The sequence below is a fragment of the Mercenaria mercenaria genome, chromosome 15 (genome assembly GCF_021730395.1).
Source record: "Mercenaria mercenaria strain notata chromosome 15, MADL_Memer_1, whole genome shotgun sequence".
Classification (NCBI taxonomy): domain Eukaryota; kingdom Metazoa; phylum Mollusca; class Bivalvia; order Venerida; family Veneridae; genus Mercenaria; species Mercenaria mercenaria.
Genome location: NC_069375.1, coordinates 50,713,322 through 50,738,229, shown reverse-complemented (window position 1 = coordinate 50,738,229; position 24,908 = coordinate 50,713,322). Strand labels below are relative to the sequence as shown.

General features: G+C 36.7%; 1 protein-coding gene across 7 annotated transcripts in view; it reads left to right on the top strand.

Annotated features, from left to right (window-relative positions):
* LOC123554306 (kynurenine--oxoglutarate transaminase 3-like) overlaps nt 1-24,908 on the top strand; it is a 171,526-nt gene that overhangs the window by 7,889 nt on the left and 138,729 nt on the right. For 4 of the 7 annotated variants that reach the window (XR_006686990.2, XM_053525255.1, XM_053525256.1 and 1 more), the window contains exon 2: nt 20,753-20,871. The exons of 2 other annotated variants lie outside the window; for them this stretch is intronic. Coding sequence is in view for 4 of the 5 variants with exons in the window: in XM_053525255.1 (XP_053381230.1) it covers nt 20,767-20,871 (105 nt within the window). In the remaining variant the exon portion in view is untranslated. Of the gene's footprint in view, nt 1-20,742; nt 20,872-24,908 lie in introns of those variants that run through there. One more of the 7 variants, XM_053525253.1, reaches the window with a different exon arrangement.

Genomic DNA, 24,908 nt, shown 5'->3' with positions numbered 1-24,908 from the left:
ATGGGAATGGATTAAAACTTCACGCACTTGTCCACTGTCATGAGCTGATAAGCACTATGCAGGTTCCATAACCCTATTTCTTTTTTTTTTAAATTATGCCCCTTTTTCGACTTTCGTATTCATTCAATCGACAAGGCTGTTGAATAGTCGAGCGTTGCTGTCCTTCGACAGCTCTTGTTATGATATATTAAAACAAAGTTATGATGTAATGTCCTTTATTCTTTACTATCACACTAACATTGATTTAATTGACCTTTCAATTAATCTAACTTACGTCGTTTATTTTATATAATATATATACAAAATCAAAATAACCTTTTTCTCCATTAATAGAATCATTGACCAAACCGAGGCGAAAAACAAAAACTAACCAGTCAGCTTCCGCTTATCTCGACAGTGCGTACTTCAATAACCGAGACAGCTAATTTGCATAAATAAATAAATAGAAGCACGTGTTACACACGGCGTCGGTATTTGACAGTTAACAGCAAAGAGAGTGACTTTTTATACTGTTTTCTTTTATATTTGTACTCTAAATATAACATTTTTTTATTAAATGAACTTTAGCATGTTCCGAATGTGACGAATTCAGTGTCGGAAACAAAACTTTGCTGTAAAAAAACAAAAAAAACAGAAAAAAAAACCACCTATATATATCAGTATGAGATTTCAAATACTTTGTTGATACAGTTACTTTGCCTATCTGTAAAAATTTTCTCCCTTGCTGATTAAACTGAACAGAAATCAAGCAGCTTTTGAAAGTAACTTAATCAGGTTACGATATGAAGTTTCATTTTTTCTTAGATTTGTACATTACCTAGCCTTGAAGTTCACTCATCAACCAATGTGTTTAACAGGTCCCAGAAAAGTCACAATTTAGCTATAAAGCTAAATCTTGCTATATCGTCACACCACGTAATTTTACGCACACCTATTTCGACGCCATTTTTCTTTTGACCCCGTTCTCGATTAACTTGGGCTTTCCGATGACGTAGTTACTCGGTTAACGACAGAAAACATCATGGTAAATTTTACTGATAAAAAAGTTGGAAAGTTCAGGATTTGAAGATATTTATCAACTTACATTTACCCTATACATGATTTTTATCTCACCTGTCACATAGTGACAAGGTGAGCTTTTGTGATCACGCAGCGTCCGTTGTCCGTCCGTGCGTCCGTAAACTTTTGCTTGTGACCACTCTAGAGGTCACATTTTTTGTGGGATCTTTATGAAAGTTGGTCAGAGGCCATATATTTCATGAGATCTTCATGAAAATTGGTCAGAATGTTCACCTTTATGATATCTAGGTCAAATTCGAAAGTGGGTCACATGCCCTCAAAAACTAGGTCAGTAGGTCAAATAATAGAAAAACCTTGTGACCTCTCTAGAGGCCATATTTTTCATGGGATCTGTATGAAAGTTGGTCTGAACGTTCATCTTGATGATATCTAGGTCAGGTTCGAAAGTGGGTCACATGCCATCAAAAACTAGGTCAGTAGGTCAAATAATAGAAAAACCTTGTGACCTCTCTTAAGGCCGTATTTTTCATGGGATCTGTATGAAAATTGGTCTGAATGTTCATCTTGATGATATATAGGTCAGATTTGAAACTGGGTCAACTGCGATCAAAAACTAGGTCAGTAGGTCTTGAAATAGAAAAACCTTGTGACCTCTCTAGAGGCCATACCCTTGAATGGATCTTCATGAAAATTGGTCAGAATGTTCACCTTAATGATATCTAGATCGAGTTTGAAACTGGGTCACGTGTAATAAAAAACTAGGTCAGTAGGTCAAATAATAAAAAAACCTTGTGACCTCTCTAGAGGCCATACTTTTCATGGGCTCTGTATGAAATTTGGTCTGAATGTTCATCTTGATGATATCTAGGCCAAGTTTGAAACTGGGTCAACTGCGGTCAAAAACTAGGTCAGTAGGTCTAAAATTAGACAAATGTTTTGACCTCTCTAGAGGCCATATTTTTTAATGGATCTTCATGAAAATTGATCTGAATGTTCACCTTGATGATATCTAGGTCAGTTTCGAAACTGGGTCACGTGCAGTCAAAAACTAGGCCAGTAGATATAAAAATAGAAAAACCTTGTGACCTCTCTAGAGGCCATATTTTTCATGAGATCTTCATGAAAATTAGTGAGAATGTTCACCTTGATGATATCTAGGTAAAGTTCAAAACAGGGTCACGTACCTTCGAAAACTAGGTCAATAGGTCAAATAATAGAAAAACCTTGTGACCTCTCTAGAGACCATATTTTTCAATGGATCTTCATGAAAATTGGTCAGAATTTCTATCTTGATAATATCTAGGTCAAGTTCAAAACTGGGTCACATAAGCTCAAAAACTAGGTCACTATGTCAAATAATAGAAAAAACGACGTCATACTCAAAACTGGGTCATGTGGGAAGAGGTGAGCGATTCAGGACCATCATGGTCCTCTTGTTAATGTTTCTACTAATGCAATTTTTCATTCATTTTAAAAACGTCCCTGTGGAAGCTTAGATTAAAAAAGTTACTGGAAATTTTGTTGTACGTCTGCAGCCGACTTTGGTGCTATCAAGGTCACATCACTGCCATGTGACATATGTAGTCGCACTATTTTATGCACTGTTTTGGAAGGTGTACGCATTATATATCAATGCGATCATTACTATACACTTCAAATTTTTTCTCTCGTCAAGTAGGCTGCGAACACTGGGTTCATCTAAAGTTTTGTATAAAACAAAATGTGCCAAATTCCTCTGTAAACACTGCAGTCCAGAAAAATGAAAGAGAAAAAAAAACAGGCAGTGTGTGTTAAAAAAGCAGAGTGATTATTTATGTTCTTAGCCCCTTATGTTCATGAATGTTTAAATGTTTTCAGATTTATTTATATCATTTGGCCTTAATATTGATAACCTTCTTGCATCTGCTTTTGTGTCAAGTTTCATTGCAGCATCCATGACAGTTACGGTGTAGCATATTACTTACAGTGATTGCACAAATATTTAAGCCAATCAAAAGCCTCGTAACAAGTATCATGTGAGACGCGTCGAAATAGGTGTGTTAGAAAAAAGTATGGCCGACCACACTAGTTGTTGTTTACCTTTTGATTTCTGGCAGACAGTTGTTTAGAATAAGATGTTATCGGTATGATTCAATGCATAAAAGGTTAGTGCATATATGCAACATCTAATAGAGTCACGTATGTTACTGAATGAAAAAGCGCGGCCATGTTGCTTGTTATGTGCGTCGAAACTGGTGAGTCTGGGATATATAGCTAGAAATAGCTATTAAACCAATAACAATTGTTCAAAATATGTCAATATCAAATATAAAATAGTTAGTATCCCAGCCATTCAAATGGTTTATGAAACAAGAGACAATCACAAAGAATGGAGACTATGCAGCTTCAGTTTCAGTACATGTTGTGAATTTCTGCGAAAAGATATTTTGAAATTTGTCTTATGCTACGATGATTGTCAGTTGAAACTGCTGCATTTATTGAAAATGTAACCGCTAAGATCTTGGTTTTGTGTTATTTTCTTTCATCTTATAAACCATTTGGGCGCGATTATGACCATTTTGCATTTTATTTTGACATATTTTGCATTATTTTTATTGGCTTTATAGCTACTTCTAGCTATATATAGCTAATTTGTGACTTTTTTGGGACCTGTTTAACTTTTGTGGTATTTTAACAAAGATAACTTTAATTTGGAAGTTAACTTGACTGAAAAATACAGAAATGATTTAGTACATGCTAAATTAGTCCAAATTATACATAATTATACAAATGTAATAGGACGTTTTTGGACAGTGTGATAACTTTTGACTGCCGCTGTCCCGTCACGTCCAAATTTATTCTGCATATTTCTGTTAGGAAATCCCCAATAAAATCCCTTGGGAACGTTTTCTGGTACATATGCAATGTATTTGTAATGATTGCATCTCTGATAATGAATTTATGTTGACATTAAAGCATAAAATTGTCTCTGACATTTTTAGCTCACCTCAGCACAAAGTGCTCAAGGTGAGCTTTTGTGATCACCCTGTGTCCGTCGTCCGTCAACAATTTGACTGTTAACACTCTAGAGGTCACAATTTTGGCCCAATCTTAATGAAACTTGGTCAGAGCTTTTGTGATCACCCTGTGTCTGTCAACAATTTGACTGTTAACACTCTAGAGGTCACAATTTTGGCCCAATCTTAATGAAACTTGGTCAGAATGTTACCCTCAATAAAATCTTGGGCGAGTTTGATATTGGGTCATCTGGGATCAAAAACTAGGTCACCAGGTCAAATCAAAGGAAAAGCTTGTTAACACTCTAGAGGTCACAATTTTGGCCCAATCTTAATGAAACTTGGTCAGAATGTTACCCTCAATAAAATCTTAGACGAGTTCAATATTGGGTCATCTGGGGTCACAAACTAGATCACCAGGTCAAATCAAAGGAAAAGCTTGTTAACACTGTAGAGGCCACATTTATGACTATATCTTCATGAAACTTGGTCAGAATATTAATCTTCATGATCTCAAGGTCCAATTTGAATATGGGTCATGTAGGATCAAAAACTAGGCCACCAGGTCAAATCAAAGGAAAAGCTAGTTTACACTGTAGAGGCCACATTTATGACCATATCTTAATGAAACTTGGTCAGAATGTGAAGCTTGATGATCTATAGGTCAAGTTCAGATCTGGGTCAGGTGGGGTCAAAAACTGGGTCACTAGGTCAAATCAAAGGAAAAGCTTGTTAACACTCTAGAGGCCACATTTATGACTGTATCTTCATGAAACTTAGTCAGAATGTTAATCTTGATGATCTTTAGGTCAAATGCTTATCTGGGTTATGTGGGATCAAAAAGCAGGTCACAGGGTCAAATCAAAGGAAAAGCTATTTAACACTTTAGAGGCCACATTTATGACCATATCTTAATGAAACTTGGGTCAGAAAGTTAATCTTGATGATCTTTAGGTCAATAGGTCAGGTGAGCGATACAGGGCCTTCATGGCCCTCTTGTTTAATGTATAATTATGTCTCCCCCACCCACCACACATACTGTTTTTACCCAGGTCCATCCGTCACACTTCATTTCCAATCAGTTACTGGAGAACCATTTGACATAGAACCTTCATGGTAGGGCTTATGGAGTAGATGACCCTTGTTGATTTTGGGGTTACTATCAAAGGTCAAGGTCACAGGGGAACATGGAAAACCATTTCAAATCAATAACTTGAAAACCACTTGACCAGGAATGTTGAAATTTCATATGATGATTGGACATGCAGAATAGATGACCCCTATTGATTTTGGGGTCACTGTTAAAGGTCAAGGTCACAGGGGCCTGAAAATGGAAAACCATTTCCGATCAATAACTTGAGAACCACTTGACCCAGAACCTTCAAACTTCATAGGGTGATATGACTTACAGAGTGGATGACCCCTATTAATTTTTAGGGTAACTCTTTAAAGGTCAAGGTCACAGGGACCAGAACATGGAAATCCATTTCCAGTTTATAACTTGAGAACCATTTGACCTAGAACCTTCAAACTAATTAGGATGATAGGACTTACATGGTAGATGACCCCTATTGTTTATGGGGTCACTCCATCAAAGGTCAAGGTCACAGGGGCCATCTGCCAGTCACATTTCATGTTCCATCAATAACTGGAGAACCATTTGACCTAGAACATTCAAACTTCATCGGGTGATAGCCTGATAGGGCTTACATAGTAGATGACCCCTATTATTTTTGGGGTTACTCGATCAAAGGTCAAGGTCACAGGGGTCTGAACATGGAAAACTGTTTCTGATCTATAACTTTAGAACCACTTGATCCAGAATGTTGAAACTTCATAGGATGATTAAAAATGTATATTAGATGACTCATATTGATTTTTGAGTCACTTGATTAAAGTTCAAGGTCACATGGGCCAGAAATTGGAAAACCATTTCTGATCAATAACTTGAGATTTGAGACAAATATTTGACCCAGAATCTTGAGAACCACTTGACCTAGAATGTTGAAACTTCATAGGATGATTGGACATATAGAATAGATTGAGTTTCACTTGATCAATAGGTCAAGGTCGCAGGGACCAGAACATGGAAAACAGTTTCTGATCAATGACTTGAGAACCATTTGACCTAGAACATTTCGTCGCCTCAACGCGAAACTAGTCTATGTGTATATAGAAATAGAAGCAGATAGACTAGTTTCGCGTTGAGGCCACGATTTAAACTTCATAGGATGATAACTTACAGAGTAGATGACCTGTATGGTTTTTAGAGTCCTTTGAGCAAAGGTCAAGGTCACAGGGGCCTGAACATGGAAAAGTCTTTCCCATCAATAACTTGAGAACCACTTGACCCAGAATGTTGAAACTTCATAGAGTGATTGGACATGCAACTGTGTCCCCTATTGATTTGGGACAATTTGACATCGTAATGCTCTGTTACTTGTCCACATGTCAACCCTTGTTTATCACAGAATATACATAGCTTGACCTTCTTTGTTTAACTGGCAACCTTAACATTTAGAGATATCCATATGAGGAAGTGCAGTATAGAAGAACCAAACATTAGTCTTTTATTATTTTTAATTGTCTCCTTTTTATACTTTTTTTTTCAAATTTTCACAATTACTTTGCAACTGTTGAAGGGGATTTAAAGAAAGTTTACACAATGGTAGATAGAAATCAGAGGAAGTGGAGAAAATTCAAGAACCTTAATCCTTCCTCATATTATTGTCTCCCTGTTTCTCCCTATCTTAATAAGCATAGTGTAGGCTTGTCTGGCATAGTGAAGTGATTCAATTAAAACTTGCAGTCAATATAAACCACAGTTAAATGAAGTGCAGAGAACAAGAACTTTATTTCCCTCTGTTACAAGTACTTCTAAAACAAGCTATATGTACATTGTATAATGATCATCTGACAAAAGCACCATCCATTATTTCTGCTGATTTCCTCATTTCTTAATGCTAGATGGTCAAGCATTCTGACATAGTTTTGTCTACATAAGGTTAAAGTTGTTACAAGAAGTCAAAGAAATATCAGATGGGTATACGTGATTTTTTGTTGTGGAATGTAGTTTCTAAAGGGTTGACTGAAAATTTATTAAATACAGACCAACCAATCAAAAAGTCTGTATCCGTAAAAATGTACCTGATAACAAGTAAAGGTCAATAACTGTTGCAGATTAAGTTTTGCAAAATATATGATTTTTGGATATTTTTTTAGCTCGACTATTCAAAGAACAGTCCGAGCTATTCTTCTCACCCTGGCGTCTGCGTCGGCATCAGCATCACACCTTGGTTAAAGTTTTGCATGCAAGTACATGTAGCTATCATTTCAAGGCATTTCTAGGTCAGTTACGGACCTCACTGGCCAAATTATGCCCCCAAACCTGGTTATTTTGTGTTCAAGTTTCTATCTCCAAAATTAATGCAGGTATTGAATTGAAACTTAACACGTGTCTTCTGGGTTATGAAACCAGGTGATAGCATCAAGGCTCATACCTCTGACATGCATTTCTTATGCCCCCTTTTGGACTTTCGGAAAATCCTGGTTAAAGTTTTGCATGCAAGTACATAATTATAGCTGTTATTTAAAAGCATGTAGCTTTGAAACTTATCTTTTCTTTTTCTACTCACCCATGCGTCTGCATCAGCATCAGCATCACACCTTAGTTAAAGTTTTGCATGCAAGTACATGTAGCTATCAATTCAAGGCATTTCCAGGTCAATTACGAACCTCACTTGGTCAGTGCCCATAACTCTGACATTTATTTTGGCCACATGCCCCCTTTTGGACTTAGAAAATCCTGGTTTAAGTGTTGCGTGCATGTTACTGTCTCCAAAACTAATGAAAATATTGAGTTGAAACTTCACGTGTCTTCTGGGTTATAAAACTAGGTGATTGATAGCATCAAGTCCCATAACTTTGACATGCATTTTGGCAAAATTATGCCCGCTTTTGGACTTACAAAATCCTGGCTAATGTTTTGCTACAAGTTAAAATATTGAATTGAATTGAAACTTCACACCATTCTTCATGTTTATAAAACTAGGTGAAAGCATCAAGTTCCATAACTCTGACATGTATTTTGCAAAATTATGTCCCCATTTGAACTTCTGGTTAAATTTTTGCATGCATCTCCAAAACTAATGCAGATACTGAATTGAAACTCTATAGATATCTTTACATTTAGAGAAATATTCCTGCTTCTGGGATAACAATTCGAATAGTCGAGCATTAGCGGACAGCTCTTGTTAATGTTTTGTCTGGTCATGCTTGTAAATAAGTGTTATTTTGTAATCAGTAAGTGAATTTTGTCCAGTGAATAAATTCTTTGGAATGTGCATGCATTAATATAACTGCTAGAGGTCCGAATCCATGGGAAAGCAGCATATTCATGTTTAGCTCAACTATTCGAAGAATATGGAGAGCTATACTACTCACCCTGGCATCGGCGTTGTTTAAAGTTTTTGGATAAAGTCAAATATCTTGAACACTATCAAAGATATTCAACTAAGACTTGAAATACTTGTAAATAGTGACATTGTGCACATGTATGACAAGGGACATTACTCATTTTAGAGTTATTCCCCTTTTTAACTTAGAAATTGATTAAAATTATTCATAATGATAACTATCTCTGCAATGCATTGATACACTGAATTCAAACTTCACACATGTCTTTAGGGTCAGTAAATATAGTTGCAGGTCCAAGCCCTAGAAGTCTAATTTGTATTTTAACGAAATTAAGTGCCTTTTTGTACTCAGAAAATTCATGTGTTAATACAGAGTACAATTTTCTGCCTTTGTAAGTACTTGGGGGGCTATTGTATTGAAACTTCACACATGTCCTGGGGTCATTGCATACAGTCGGTGGACCAAGTCCAATAACTCTGAATTGTACTTTAACAAAATTATACCCCTTTGTCTACTTAGTTCATATTGAGCTTTTGCTTGCATGCAACTTAAAATCTTTCCAAGTACTAGGACTATTGGATTGAGACTACAAAGCTATGTTAAATGTCAGTGTATAAGGTCGCATATCTTGGACTTGTATTTAACAGAACTATGCCCCTTTTGTACTTAATGTGTAAATACTGTATACAAATTTCTGCAATTGTAAGTTCCTGTAAATTAATGCAGGTTTTATAATTTTGACCCTTACTGTGACACAGTTGTAACAGTACTATTATAAAATCCATTTTATTGACAGGCCTTTGAATAGTCGAGCGCGCTGTCATCAGTTGCTGTGACACAGTTGTAACAGTACTATTATAAAATCCATTTTATTGACAGGCCTTTGAAAAGTCGAGCGCGCTGACATCAGACAGCTCTTGTTTAATGATATTATTTGCCTGTACTTTGTTTCAGCCAATGCTTGTAGTAAATCAAGTTCAGCGCATTAAGTAATTGATACACATCTTATTGATACAGGTAGTACACACAAAAATGTCAAAGTCCTTAAAAAAGGTTGGACAGAGGATATATAGGCAGATAGACAGATTTTCATAATATGTCTCCCTCAAAGAAAGATGGTAAAAAGGTTATTTTCCTTGGGGGAAAAATGTGTTGAAAATCTTAATAGAATAGGATCGATGAATGTCCGTCTATCCGTCCGTCCGTTCACATTTAGTTTGTTTACACTCTAGCATCCACAATTTTGAAGCAATCTTAATCAAACTTGGTCACAATGTTTTTGGGTACAAGACCTCGATGAGTTAGATTATGGGCTAGATCGGATCAGTATGTCCAGAGTTATGTGCCCTTGATTGACAAAATTTGCTATATTTCACTTTGTTTACACTCTAGCATCTTCATTTCTTCAGTAATCCTAATCATATTTATATAGATTGTGTATGACCCCAAGATCTTGGATGAGTTCCATTATGAGCAAAATCTGGCTGTTAGGACCAGAGTTATATGCGCTTGATTTACCAAATATGCTATATTCCACCTTGTTTACACTCTAGCATCTTCATTTCTTCATCAATCCTAATCATATTTACATGGAATATGTATGATGTCAAGACCTCGAATGAGTTTGATTATGGGCTAGATCGGATCAGTATGTCCATAGTTATGAGCCCTTGATTGACAAAATTTGCTGTATTTCACTTTGTTAACACTCTAGCATCTTCATTTCTTCACCAATCCTAATCATATTTACTGTGAAATCATTATTATTCATGGGGGTTTAATTTTCAAGGATTTCGTGGTTCAGCTCAACCACGAAATTAAGTCCCAATGTACAAGTTATGCCCACGATAATGTAAATTGTACTCAATGTCGCCAAAAAGACACCATAGCCGTCCGATCTGGTCCGTAGTTTTGTGCATGCCGCAATATGTACCTGCAGCTTTTGTGTAGTTTATGGACGCTTCATCAACGATAAACAGGTGTGCATCGGAACAAAACCGACTATTTCATTCAGACATTTACCCGTAGATTGTTTACCACATGGTCGTCAAAGTAAAACTAAATACTAAAAATAGAAATTTGATGTAGCGCCACGTGCCAACCGCACTATGCTGCGGCTGTTATTTGATTTTTTCGGCCCCGCTCTGCTGTTAATATTTACGGACCTGTAGTAAACTACTACTACTTTAAATATTATAAATTAATTGCTAGATCTGCTGCCTATGCATTATTACCCAACTCAAATTACACGTTTCTTGGTAGAAAATAACACATGCACAAGTTCAGCAGCTTGTAATTTTAGATGCAGACGCGCATTCAACAACAGGCATGTACCAAACTTTTTTTTTCATGATTCTAAACCATTTATATTTTATCAATCGTGTGCAAAAACACATTTTTATGTAAATCTGTATTATTTTTTTAGCTCGACTATTCATAGAATAGTAGAGCTATTGCACTCGCCCATGCGTCGGCGTTCGCGTCCGCGTCCCGATTTGGTTAAGTTTTGTATGTAAGCTGGTATCTCAGCAACCACAAGTGGGAATGGATTGAAACTTCACACACTTATTCACTGTGATAAACTGACTTACATTGCACAGGTCCCATAACTCTATTTTGCTTTTTTACAAAATTATGCCCCTTTTTTGACATAGAAATTTTTGGTTAAGGTTTTGTATGTAAGCTGGTATCTCAGTAACCACTTGTGGGAATGGATTGAAACTTCACACACTTATTCACTGTGATAAACTGACTTACATTGCACAGGTCCATAACTCTATTTTGCTTTTTTACAAAATTATGCCCCTTTTTCGACTTAGAATTTTTTTGTTAAGGTTTTGTATGTAAGCTGGTATCTCAGTACTCACTAATTGGAATGGATTGAAACTTCACACACTTGTTCACTGTCATGATCTGACATGCACAAAGCAGGTTCCATAACTCTATTTTGCTTTTTTACAAAATTATGCCCCTTTTTCGACTTAGAATTTTTTTGTTAAGGTTTTGTATGTAAGCTGGTATCTCAGTATCCACTAATGGGAAAGGATTGAAACTTCACACACTTGTTCACTGTCATGATATGACATGCAGTGCAAAGGGTCAATAACTCAACTTTGCATTTTACAAAATTATGCACCTTTTTAAACTTAGGAGTTTTGGGTTAAATTCTTATATGTAAGCTGGTATCTCAGTACCCTCTAATGGGAATGGATTGAAACTTCACACACTTGTCCACTGTCATGAGCTGATAAGCACTATGCAGGTTCCATAACCCTATTTTGCTTTTTTTAAATTATGCCCCTTTTTCGACTTTCGTATTCATTCAATCGACAAGGCTGTTGAATAGTCGAGCGTTGCTGTCCTCCGACAGCTCTTGTTTTATTTGCAATACAAAAACTTGAAACCCGATCAAATGATAAACGTGATGATTTATATTTGTTAGCCCACCATCATCAGATGGTGGGCTATTAAAATCACTCTGCGTTCGTGGTCCGTCCGTCCGTCATTCTGTCCGTCCGTCTGTCTGTTAACAATTTCTCGTTATCGCATCTCCTCAGAAACTACTGGGGGGATTTTGGCCAAACTTTGTCAGAATGATGTATTGGTACCCTAGTTGTGTCCCCCAGAAAATCAGACTGGTTCAAACATTTATGAGTGAGTTATGGCCCTTTGTTTATTTCTATAATTTACATAGATTTATATAGGGAAAAACTTTGAAAACCTTCTTGTCCAAAACCACAGAGCCTAGGGCTTTGATATTTAGTATGAAGCATCATCTAGTGGTCCTCTACCAAGATGATTCAAATTATTTCTCTGGGGTCAAATATGGCCCCGCCCTGGGGGTCACATGGTTTATATAGACATATATAGGGAAAATTTTTGAATAACCTCTTACCCAAAACCACAGGGCCTAGGGCTTTGATATTTTGTTTGTGACATCATCTAGTGGTCTTCAACTAAGATTGTTCAAATTATACCCCTAGGGTCAAATATGGCCCCGCCCTGGGGGTCATATGGTTTACATAGACTTATATAGGGAAAAACTTCGAAAATCTTCTTGTCCAAACCACAAAGCCTAGGGCTTTGATACTTGTAATGTAGCATCATCTAGTGGTTCTCTACCAAGTTTGTTCAAATTATCCCCCTAGGGTTAAATATGGCCCCGCCCCGGGGGTCACATGGTTCATATAGACTTATATAGGAAAAAGCTTTTAAAATGTTCTTGTCAGTAACTACAGCATTCAAATTTGGACCACATGTATATTTTTGAGTGGCAAGATGAACCTTGACATGAGTTGACCTTGATTTTGACCTAGTGACCTACTTTCACATTTCTGTAGCTACAGCCTTCAAATTTGAACCACATGCGTAGTTTTGTGCACTGGAAAAAACTTTGACCTTGATTTTGACCTAGTGACCTACTTTCACATTTTTGAAGGTACAGGCATCAAATTTGGACCATATGCATAGTTTCGTGTTTCAAAATGAAATTTGACATTGATTTTGACCTAGTGACCTACTTTCACATTTCTCAAGCTACAGCCTTCAAATTTGGACCACTTGCATAGTTTTGTGTACCGAAAAGAACTTTTACCTTCACATTGACCTAGTGACCTACTTTCACATTTTTGAAGGTACAGGCTTCAAATTTGGACAACTTGCATAGTTTTGTATTCTGATATAAAATTTGACCTTGATTTTGACCTAGTGACCTACTTTTACATTTCTCAAGCTACAGCCTTCAAATTTGGACCATTTGCATAGTTTTGTGTACTAAAATGAACTTTGACCTTTACATTGACCTAGTGACCTACTTTCACATTTTTAAGGTACAGGCTTCAAATTTGGACCACATGCATAGTTTTGTATTCCGAAATAAAATTTGACCTTGATTGTGACCTTGTGACCTAGTGATCTACTTTTACATTTCTCAAGCTACAGCCTTCAAATTTGGACCACATGCATAGTTTTGTGTACCGAAACAAACTTTGACCTTTACATTGACTTAGTGACCTACTTTCACATTTTTGAAGGTATAGGCTTCAAATTTGGACAACATGCATAGTTTTATATTCCGAAGTAAAATTTGACCTTGATTTTGACCTAGTGACCTACTTTTACATTTCTCAAGCTACAGCCTTCAAATTTGGACCACATGCATAGTTTTGTGTACCGAAACAAACTTTGACCTTTACATTGACCTAGTGACCTACTTTCACATTTTTGAAGGTATAGGCTTCAAATTTGGACCACATGCATAGTTTTATATTCCGAAGTAAAATTTGACCTTGATTTTGACCTAGTGACCTACTTTTACATTTCTCAAGCTACAGCCTTCAAATTTGGACCACTTGCATAGTTTTGTGTACCGAAATGAACTTTGACCTTAAGATTGACCTAGTGACCTACTTTCACATTTCAGTAGCTACGGGCTTCAAATTTAGACCACATGCATAGGATTGTGTACCGAAACAAACTTTGACCTTGACATTGACCTAGTGACCTACTTTCACATTTTTGAAGGTACAGGCTTCAAATTTGGACCACATGCATAGATTTGTGTTCTGAAGTGAAATTTGACCTTGATTTTGACCTAGTGACCTACTTACACATTTCTCAAGCTACAGCCTTCAAATTTGGACCACTTGCATAGTTTTATATACCAAATTAAACTTTGGCCTTAAGATTGACCTAGTGACCTACTTTCAAATTTCTCAAGCTACAGTCTTCAAACTTGATACACATGCATAGTTTTATGTACAAAGAACTTTGTCCTTGAAATTGATCTAGTGACCTACTTTCACATTTCTCAAACTACAGCTTTCGAATTTGGACCACGTGCACAGGGTTGTGTACGGAAATGAAATTTGACCTTGAGCTAGTCAGTAAGTCTTGAAATTTGGAACACTCAAAAATGGCACATTGGTGGGTGCCAAGATCACTCTGTGATCTCTTGTTTTGATTATGAATGCTAATTGTGCAAGACTATATCCCAAGTGCTACAGTTTTGACACTTTTTAATTGGCGCCGACTTTTTTTTATTGAATATTTCACAGTTTCATTAAGTTTTGCAAATTATCGGTCGTATAATTATAGGTAACGCGGTCGTTAATTGGCACATGATCACTCGCTAGTCTTCCGCAGCGTAGATTGCAAATTCGGTAACCATGGTAGTGCTGTTTGACACGTGTAGGTTTCACATGTTAGAACAAAATGATATACTAGATCTATTCCTGTGGAAATTATGAATTTTTTTTTCTCAAAAATTGAAAATCCACAAATTTACGTCCCCTCGAAACAGCCGTTTTGGCCAAAACCACGAAATTTCATGCCAACGAAATTAAATGATTTCACAGTATGTAGAATGTATATGACCTCGAGATCTTGGATGAGTTTGATTATGAGCAAAAGCTGGCTGGTAGGACCAAAGTTATGTGCCCTTGATTGACAAGATTTGCTATATTTCACCTTGTTTACACTCTAGCATCTTCATTTCTTCACCAATCCTAATCATATTTACAAAGAATGTGTATGACCTCAAGATGAGTTCCATTATGAGCAAAATCTAGCTGTTATGACCAGAGTTATATGCCCTTGATTTACAAAAATATCTATATTTTATGTTGTTTACACACTAGCACTTTCATTTCTTCCCCAATCCAAAACATATTTACATAGTTTATGTATTGCCATAAGATTTTGGATGAGTTCAATTTTGAACAAAATCAGACAAGTAGGACCATAGTTATGGATCCTTGATTTTGCAAAAATCGCTATATTTTACCTTGTTTACACTATAACACTTTCATTCCTTCAGCAATCCAGATTCATATTTATACAGAATGTGTATGAGCATAAGATCAGATGGGGCATTTGGTTCGATTACGGGTGAAATCTGACTATTAGGACTGGAGTTACTTGCGCTTGATTTCACAGAACTTGTTATATTTTCCCTTGTTTACACTTGAGCAACTTCATTTCTTCACCAATCCAGATAATATTTATACAGAATGTGTATGATTAAAAGATTATGGACAAGTTCCAAGAGCTCAGTTAAATAGGACCAGAGTTATGTGCCCTTGATTTATAAAAAAATGCTATATTTCACATAATGTTTTGCATTTTTAGCTCACCTGTCACAAAGTGACAAGGTGAGCTTTTGTGATCGTGCGGTGTCCGTCGTCCGTCCGTGCGTGCGTCCGTAAACTTTTGCTTGTGACCACTCTAGAGGTCACATTTTTCATGGGATCTTTATGAAAGTTGGTCAGAATGTTCATCTTGATGATATCTAGGTCAAGTTTGAAACTGGGTCACGTGCCATCAAAAACTAGGTCAGTAGGTCTAAAAATAGAAAAACCTTGTGACCTCTCTAGAGGCCATATATTTCAAAGATCTTCATGCAAATTGGTCAGAATGTTCACCTTGATCATATCTAGGTCAAGTTCGAAACTGGGTCACGTGCCATCAAAAACTAGGTCAGTAGGTCTAAAAATAGAAAAACCTTGTGGCCTCTCTAGAGGCCATATATTTCACAAGATCTTCATGAAAATTAGTCAGAACGTTCACCTTGATGATATCTAGGTCAAATTTGAAAGTGGGTCACGTGCCATCAAAAACTAGGTCAGTAGGTCAAATAATAGAAAAACCTTGTGACCTCTCTAAAGGCCATATTTTTCATGGGAACTGTATGAAAGTTGGTCTGAATGTTCATCTTGATGATATCTAGGTCAAGTTCGAAACTGGGTCACGTGCGGTCAAAATCTAGGTCAGTAGGTCTAAAAATAGAAAAACCTTGTGACCTCTCCAGGGCCCACACTGGGCTGAAAAAAGTTGGAGCCACTTTTTTTCTCAGGAACTGTAGGGAGGGTGCTGGAGAGGTTTCCCTTACCGCGGCGCGTTGAAAATTTTTGTTACTTCCCATAAGCAAATGGTGATATTCTAGTTATATATCATATTGTGACCGGATTTTTTGTCATCATTTTTTTTTTTCATTTGACTAACATATAAAAAGTATATTTGTGTGAAAAAAAAGGATTTTTATATTAAACAAAAAAATACACTGGACCCGTGCCTGTGACTAACATACTGTCTGACGGTGGCGACAACATTAAAAAATTCATCAAACCATTCATTATTTTGCCGATTTATTTATTAATTATTTGATCCATGGAAATTAAAGGCATCAATCATTTAATCTGCCGTAATGACAACAAAACAAAAAGATTATTTTAACCCGATAATCGGTTGCTATTTGATTGCAAATTGCATCTTCTCGCGTGTCAAGATGTTTATTACACATTGTTATATGTAAAGTAAACGCAGACTGGGTAGTACTATCCCGAAATAAGTTAATTTTATAAGGTAAAATTATCGGAACCAGTCAACTCTTTTTTAACATAATTTCTTGGAGGTTACGATTTAGAACGTCTGAAACAAAATGGCGGTCCAAATTACGAACATTTTTTCATTTTCGCCACTCGAGATTTTTCTTCGCCACTTTCATCGCAGATTCGCCATATGGCTCGAGTGGCGAACGACAGCGTGGGCCCTGCCTCTCTAGAGGCCATATATTTCATGAGATCTTCATGAAAATTGGTCAGGATGTTCACCTTGATGATATCTAGGTCAAGTTTGAAAGTGGGTTACGTGCCCTCAAAAACTAGGTCAGTAGGTCAAATAATAGAAAAACCTTGTGACCTCTCTAAAGGCCATATTTTTCATGGGATCTGTATGAAAGTTGGTCTGAATGTTCATCTTGATGATATCTAGGTCAAGTTTGAAACTGGGTCAACTGCGGTCAAAAACTAGGTCAGTAGGTCTACAATTATTAAAATCTTTTGACCTCTCTAGAGGCCATATTTTTCAATGGATCTTCATGAAAATTGATCTGAATGTTCACCTTGATGATATCTAGGTCAGTTTCGAAACTGGGTCACGTGCGGTCCAAAACTAGGCCAGTAGGTATAAAAATAGAAAAACCTTGTGACCTCTCTAGAGGCCATATTTTTCATGAGATCTTCATGAAAATTAGTGAGAATGTTCATCTTGATGATATCTAGGTAAAGTTCAAAACAGGGTCAAGTACCTTCGAAAACTAGGTCAATAGGTCAAATAATAGAAAAACCTTGTGACCTCTCTAGAGACCATATTTTTCAATGGATCTTCATGAAAATTGGTCAGAATTTTTATCTTGATAATATCTAGGTCAAGTTCAAAATGGGTCACATGAGCTCAAAAACTAGGTCACTATGTCAAATAATAGAAAAAACGACGTCATACTCAAAACTGGGTCATGTGGGAATAGGTGAGCGATTCAGGACCATCATGGTCCTCTTGTTCTTTCTTCACCAGTCCTAATCGATTTGAAAGTTCAGTATATGTCTTCAGGTGGTCTCAGATTATGAAGGTAGATAACTCTTGAGTGATTTTATTTCAAATTACCTCCTTTTGTCTTTAATTAAAATGAGCATATTTTGGTAACTACTTGCTTGATTGGTTCCAAATTTCATTTATGTGAATCTGGTTAGACAACTACGGAGTGAATTTTTAACAAATCAGCTCCCTTTATTTTAATTTGAACGGATCAAAGGAAAATCTTGTTAACACTCTAGAGACCACAATTTAAGTTTGAAACTCATGAGAATTTGTCAGAATGTTTTTCTTGATGAAATCTAGGTCAAGGTTGAATATGGGTTATCTGGGGTCAAAAACTAGGTCACCCAGTCAAATCAAAGAAAAACTGTGTATGTAAGGGCTGCATTTTTTACTTGATATTTTGTGATATTTGATCAGAATGATTTTCATGATGAAATCTAGGTCAACTTCGAATCTAGGTCATCTTGGGTCAAAAACTAGGTCACCTAGTTTAATCAAAGAAAAAATTTGTGTAAGCAATAAGGGCTGCATTTTTCATTTGATGTGCATGAAACTTGGTTAGAATGTTTGTTATCATGAAGTCTTGGATGGTTTTCAATTTTGATCATGTGGGGTCAAAAACTAGGTCACTATATCAAATCAGAGGAAATACTTGTTTACACACTAGATGCCACTTCTTTGCTCCAATCTTCCCGAAACTTTATTATGTTCCCCCCCGCCACCCTCTGGGGGAGACATATTGTTTTTGCCCTGTCTGTCCGTCCGTACATACATCACACTTCATTTCCAATCAATAACTGGAGAACCATTTGACCTAGAACCTTCAAAGTTCATAGGATGGCAGGACTTATGGAGTAGACAACCCCTATTGTTTTTGGGGTCACTCCATCAAAGGTCAAGGTCACAGGGGCCTGAACATGGAAAACCATTTCCGATCAATAACTTGAGAACCACTTGACCCAGAGTGTTGAAACTTCATAGGATGATTGGTCATGCAGAGTAGATAACCCCTATTGATTTTGGGGTCACTGCATTAAAGATCAAGGTCATGGGGGCCCGAAGAAAGAAAACCATTTCCGGTCAGTAACTTGAGAACCACTTGACCCAGAATGTTGAAACTTCAAAGGATGATTGGTCATGCAGAGTAGAAAACCCCTATTGATTTTGGGGTCACCTTGTTAAAGGTCAAGGTCACAGGGTCCTGAACATGAAAAACCATTTCTGATCAATAACTTGAGAACCACTTGACCAAGAATGTTGAAACTTCATAGGATGATTGGACATGCAGAGTAGATGACCCCTATTTATTTTGGGGTCACTCAGTTAAAGTTCAAGGTCACAGGAGTCTGAACATGGAAAACCATTTCCAGTCAGTAACTTGAGAACCGCTTTACCCAGAATGTTGAAACTTCATAGGATAATTGGACATGCAGAGTAGATGACCCCTATTAATTTTGGGGTCACTGCATTAAAGGTCAAGGTCACAGGGGCCCGAACAAGGAAAACCATTTCCGGTCAGTAACTTGAGAACCACTTGACCCAGAATGTTGAAACTTCAAAGGGTGATTGGTCATGCAGAGTAGATGACCCCGTTTGATTTTGGGGTCACTCCGTTAAAGGTCAAGGTCGCAGTGGACAGAAAATGGAAATCCATTTCCAATTTATAACTTCAGAACCATTTGACCTAGAACCTTCAAACTTCATAGGGAGATAGGAATAACAGAGTAGGTGACCCCTTTTTGTTTTTGGGGGTCACTTCCTCAAAGGTCAAGGTCACAGGGGACTGAACATAGAAAACTCTTTTCAGTCAATAACTTGAGAACCACTTGACCCAGAATGTTGAAACTTAATAGGATAATTGGACATGCGGAGTAAATGACCTCAAATGATTTTGGGATCACTTGATCAAAGGTCAAGGTCACAGCAGCCCGAACATTGAAAACCGTATCCAATTCATAACTTGAGAACCACTAGGCCCAGAATGTTGAAACTTAGTGGGATGATTGGACATGCCAAATAGGTGATCCCTATCCCTCTTCTCCCAAATTCACTTCTTGCATATACAACTATGCAGTGGAGGAGACATGCGCTTTTTTACAAAAGCATCTTCTAGTTAGAATGTTTGTTTTCGTAAAATCTTGGACAAGTTTTAATCTGGGTCATGTGGGGTCAAAAACTAGGTCACTAGGTGAAATCAAAGAAAATGCTTGTTTACACTCAAGAGGCCACAATTTTGGTCCAATCTTAATGAAAATTAGTCAGAATATTTGTCTCCATGAAATCTCTAGGTCAAATATGTTTACACTGTTATGGTATGTTACTCAGGTGAGCGACCTAGGGCCATCTTGGCCCTCTTGTTATTATTGGAACAGAAACCCTCTATATGTAAGTTTGATACTGTGAAATCATTAGATTTTGATAGAAAGGAAATTTGTAATTTTGGTCAAAGCAGCTTTCTTTTGGGATATCAACTGGTGGATTTAGAGTTTTGAATAATAAAGTGAATAGGAATGTTACTTATTTGTTGGGATTGTTTTCTTGGAATTATTGTGTGTTTTATTTGACCTGGCGGGGCGGAGTTAATCTCTGACTTATGCAAATAATGGTAATCTCAAAAAATGAGCAAGATAGGTAGAGCAATATAATTGTTTAATTCCGTAATCTTTCGGTAATCAACGACTAAAATTCAACACTGCATTGGTTACAATGTAAAGTAGATGGCCACTGAATAAGAAATCAGGTTGCTGAATATACTACAAAACCTGTACAATAATGCAGTGGACCGTCGCGAAACCCTGACCCACCAGGTCGATTAAAACACACAATACTGAATCACAAAAATCCACAAATTTTAATGATTTTACAATATATCTTGGTGTTGAATTCATTACTTGTTGACTTTAGTGACCTTCTTATCACTATATACTAGGTATTTGCTTTTGTAGCTATTTCGCCATTAATGTCTGTAAGTCAGATAGTGGGACAGTCAAGGCAGTGCTTGTCAAGACTTCCTGCTTTGTCTGTCTGTAGCTCTGACATACCTGCCAGAGGCTGTCAACCAACTGTAAGTCCATATTAGCTCTCAACAGTCAAGAACATTAAAGTAAATTTCCTCAACATGGCTTGATAATGATTAATCAAGAAGGAATTACTGCCATGCCTTTTCTGTAGTAAACATCTAGGAGTCTATAAATGCTCCAGATTTTATTTTCATTTAACATTGTGTTTATGGAACTATTCTTTCCTGTAATTTGTTTCATTCTCTTATTAAGTGCAGAATGGACAAACGTATGAGAATCTTATAGTTTTTGACTTTATGTGTTTAGTACTGAAAGCTGTAGAGTTCAGGCTGAATTAAAAAATTTACTCTGTGGATCAAGGCTTTATGTACGAGGAAACATACTTGGACGTTCTTGACATATTATAAAGTTGTATTGTATTAACTGCAAAAGGTTGTGTTGATTTCATTCTTTTGATTTGGTTTGCCACATTCTTGCATGAATGACCCTAATAATAATTTTAGATTCTGACATCAAAATTTTGGGACCAAAATAGCTTCCTCTTTTTCTAGTAGAAGTATCTTGTGTAGAAGGCAATGCTTTACTTATAAGGTTGTATACCTGTAATGATTATCAGCACATCACATATTCTCCATTGCGATTTTGGTATTTTCAGTTTTTAGCTCACCTGTCACAAAGTGACAAGGTGAGCTTTTGTGATCGCGCGGTGTCCGTCATCCGTCCGTGCGTGCGTCCGTCCGTATGTAAACTTTTGCTTGTAACCACTCTAGATGTCACATTTTTCATGGGATCTTAATGAAAGTTGGTCAGAATGTTCATCTTGATGATATCTAGGTCAAGTTCGAAATGGGTCACGTGCCATCAAAAACTAGGTCAGTAGGTCTAAAAATAGAAAAACCTTGTGTCCTCTCTAGAGGCCATGTATTTCAAAAGATCTTCATGAAAATTGGTCAGAATGTTCACCTTGATGATATCTAGGTCAAGTTCGAAACTGGGTCACGTGCCATCAAGAACTAGGTCAGTAGGTCTAAAAATAGAAAAACCTTGTGACCTCTCTAAAGGCCATATATTTCAAAAGATCTTCATGAAAATTGGTCAGAAAGTTCATCTTGATGATATCTAGGTCAAGTTCGAAACTGGGTCACGTGCCTTCAAAAACTAGGTCAGTAGGTCAAATAATAGAAAAACCTTGTGACCTCTCTAAAGGCCATATTTTTCATTGGATCTGTATGAAAGTTGGTCTGAATGTTCATCTTGATGATATCTAGGTCAAGTTCGAAACTGGGTCACGTGCGTTCAAAAACTAGGTCAGTAGGTCTAAAAATAGAAAAACCTTGTGACCTCTCTAGAGGCCATATTTTTCATGAGATCTTCATGAAAATTGGTTAGAATGTTCATCTTGATGATATCTAGGTCAGTTTCAAAATTGGGTCACATGCGGTCAAAAACTAGGTCAGTAGGTCAAATAATAGAAAAACCTTGTGACCTCTCTAGAGGCCATATTTTTCATGGGATCTGTATGAAAATTGGTCAGAATGTTCATCTTGATGATATCTAGTCAGTTCGAATGGGTCGTGCCGTCAGAAGCTAGGTATAGTCAATATAGAAACTGATGATATCTATGAGTTGGAAACTGGCACATGCTCAAAAACTAGGTCAGTAGGTCAAATAATAGAAAAACCTTGTGACCTCTCTAAAGGCCATATTTTCATGGGATCTGTATGAAAGTTGGTCTGAATGTTCATCTTGATAATATCTAGGTCAAGTTCGAAACTGGGTCACGTGCGGTCAAAAAGTAGGTCAGTAGATCTAAAAATAGAATAACCTTGTGACCTCTCTAGAGGCCATACTTGTGAATGGATCTCCATAAAAATTGGTCAGAATGTTCACCTTGATGATATCTAGGTCAAGTTTGAAACTGGGTCATGTGCCTTAAAAAACTAAGTCAGTAGGTCAAATAATAAAAAAACCTTGTGACCTCTCTAGAGGCCATACTTTTCATGGGATCTGTATGAAAGTTGGTCTGAATGTTCACCTTGATGATATCTAGGTCAGTTTCGAAACTGGGTCACATGCGGTCAAAAACTAGGCCGGTAGGTATAAAAAACGAAAAACCTTGTGACCTCTCTTGAGGCCATATTTTTCATGAGATCTTCGTGAAAATTAGTGAGAATGTTCACCTTGATGATATCTAGGTCAAGTTCAAAACAGTTTCACGTACCTTCGAAAACTAGGTCATAGGTCAAATAATAAAAAACCTTGTGACCTCTCTAGAGGACCATATTTTCAATGGGATCTTATGAAAATTGGTCGAATTTTACTTGATATATCTAGGTCAAGTTTCAAACTGGGTCTCATGCGTCAAAAACTAGGTCCTAGTCAAATAATAGAAAAAGTGACCTCTCTTGAGGCCATATTTTTCATGAGATCTTCGGAAAATTAGTGAGAATGTTCACCTTGATGATATCTAGTCAAGTTAAAAAACAGTTTCACGTACCTTCGAAAACTAGGTCAATAGGTCAAATAATAGAAAAACCTTGTGACCTCTCTAGAGACCATATTTTTCAATGGATCTTCATGAAAATTGGTCAGAATTTTTATCTTGATAATATCTAGGTCAAGTTCAAAACTGGGTCACATGAGCTCAAAAACTAGGTCACTATGTCAAATAATAGAAAAAAGACGTCATACTCAAAACTGGGTCATGTGGGAAGAGGTGAGCGATTCAGGACCATCATGGTCCTCTTATTTACCAGAAACTTACTTGAGTGTTGAACTACTTTATATTGGAATATTATGCTGAATTGCCAAAATGAGAATACATAATAACTCTGAAATTGTCGAGTGTAACTACAGGTTTATAACCTTATTGCTGACGCTGTAATCAGCGTGTCTCATACATAGAGTATTACAGTAATTACAGTAGGTAACGACTGTGCAAACTAAAATGTTTTAATTATTGGACTAAATTACAACTTATGGCTCCCCTGTATTACTTGATTTAAAGCTTTCACCCATCTACCATGAGGAAAAGTTGTCTTTTGCTCTGCAGTGCATTAACATTTTCACAATTTCTGAAATCTGCTACTAACTTTTTGCTTTGTAGTCTAGATTTGTAGCTGCAGATTGGTGAAGAAATAACTTTCAAATGACGTGTTACTTTGAGGGTTATTAGCTCACCTGAGCACACAGTGCTCAGGGTGAGCTATTGTGATCGCTCACCGTCCGGCGTCCTTCTGTCCATCGTCCGTACGTCCATGCCAAAATTAAAATTAGGTTTGTTTGCTGTCTCTCGACCGACCCGCTACAAACACTGTGCTCCGAATTTTTTTATTGGCCCACAGAGCAGAATTTTTTTTTTTTTATCAGTTCTGATCAGCTGCAAACTGCATTTGCTTGACAGAGCAGCACTTTCATTAACCCTTGAACGTCTATCACTTTCAATTAACCCCCCGAATTTCTATCACTGGCTGACAATTGCATCAGTCTGTTTGTTTGCATCACAAGGTGTGAACAATATATTAGACTGATGATTGCTGCATTGACAAGCTTATAAAATTAGGTTCATGTTGCCGACAAGTGCAAAAGCGAATTTTCAAAGTGCGAAATACCATACTTACGTCAGACCATTATAATATTTTTCTAGATGTAAATGTTATTTTTGCTCATAAATTTCAATAATTATGTTGCAAACAAGATTTAGCTTACCAAAAGGTTCCTTCTAGCGCATATTAAATATTCTTTTTAAGAAATCTTTAATAAAACAATAATGAACAATGTGTTTTGTTAGTTTACGTGCAATCTTATCTATTTAAGAATATTTAAAGTTATTTCACACAAACAATTATTTAACTTAAAATAATAATCAAACACCTTTAGATGAGCGATTCTACCTAAATATTATCAGCGGACAATAAATAATAAAGACCATCACTCTATCAAAATTTTGGGAACCATTGTCGGCAACCGTCCTAGTGGCCTCTTTCTAAATAGCAATAAAATGGCGGAAAAGTGCTGCAACATGCCTGTAATTGCATCGCATGATGGAAATTTTCAGTTCCAGATTGACTGCCTGAAGAAA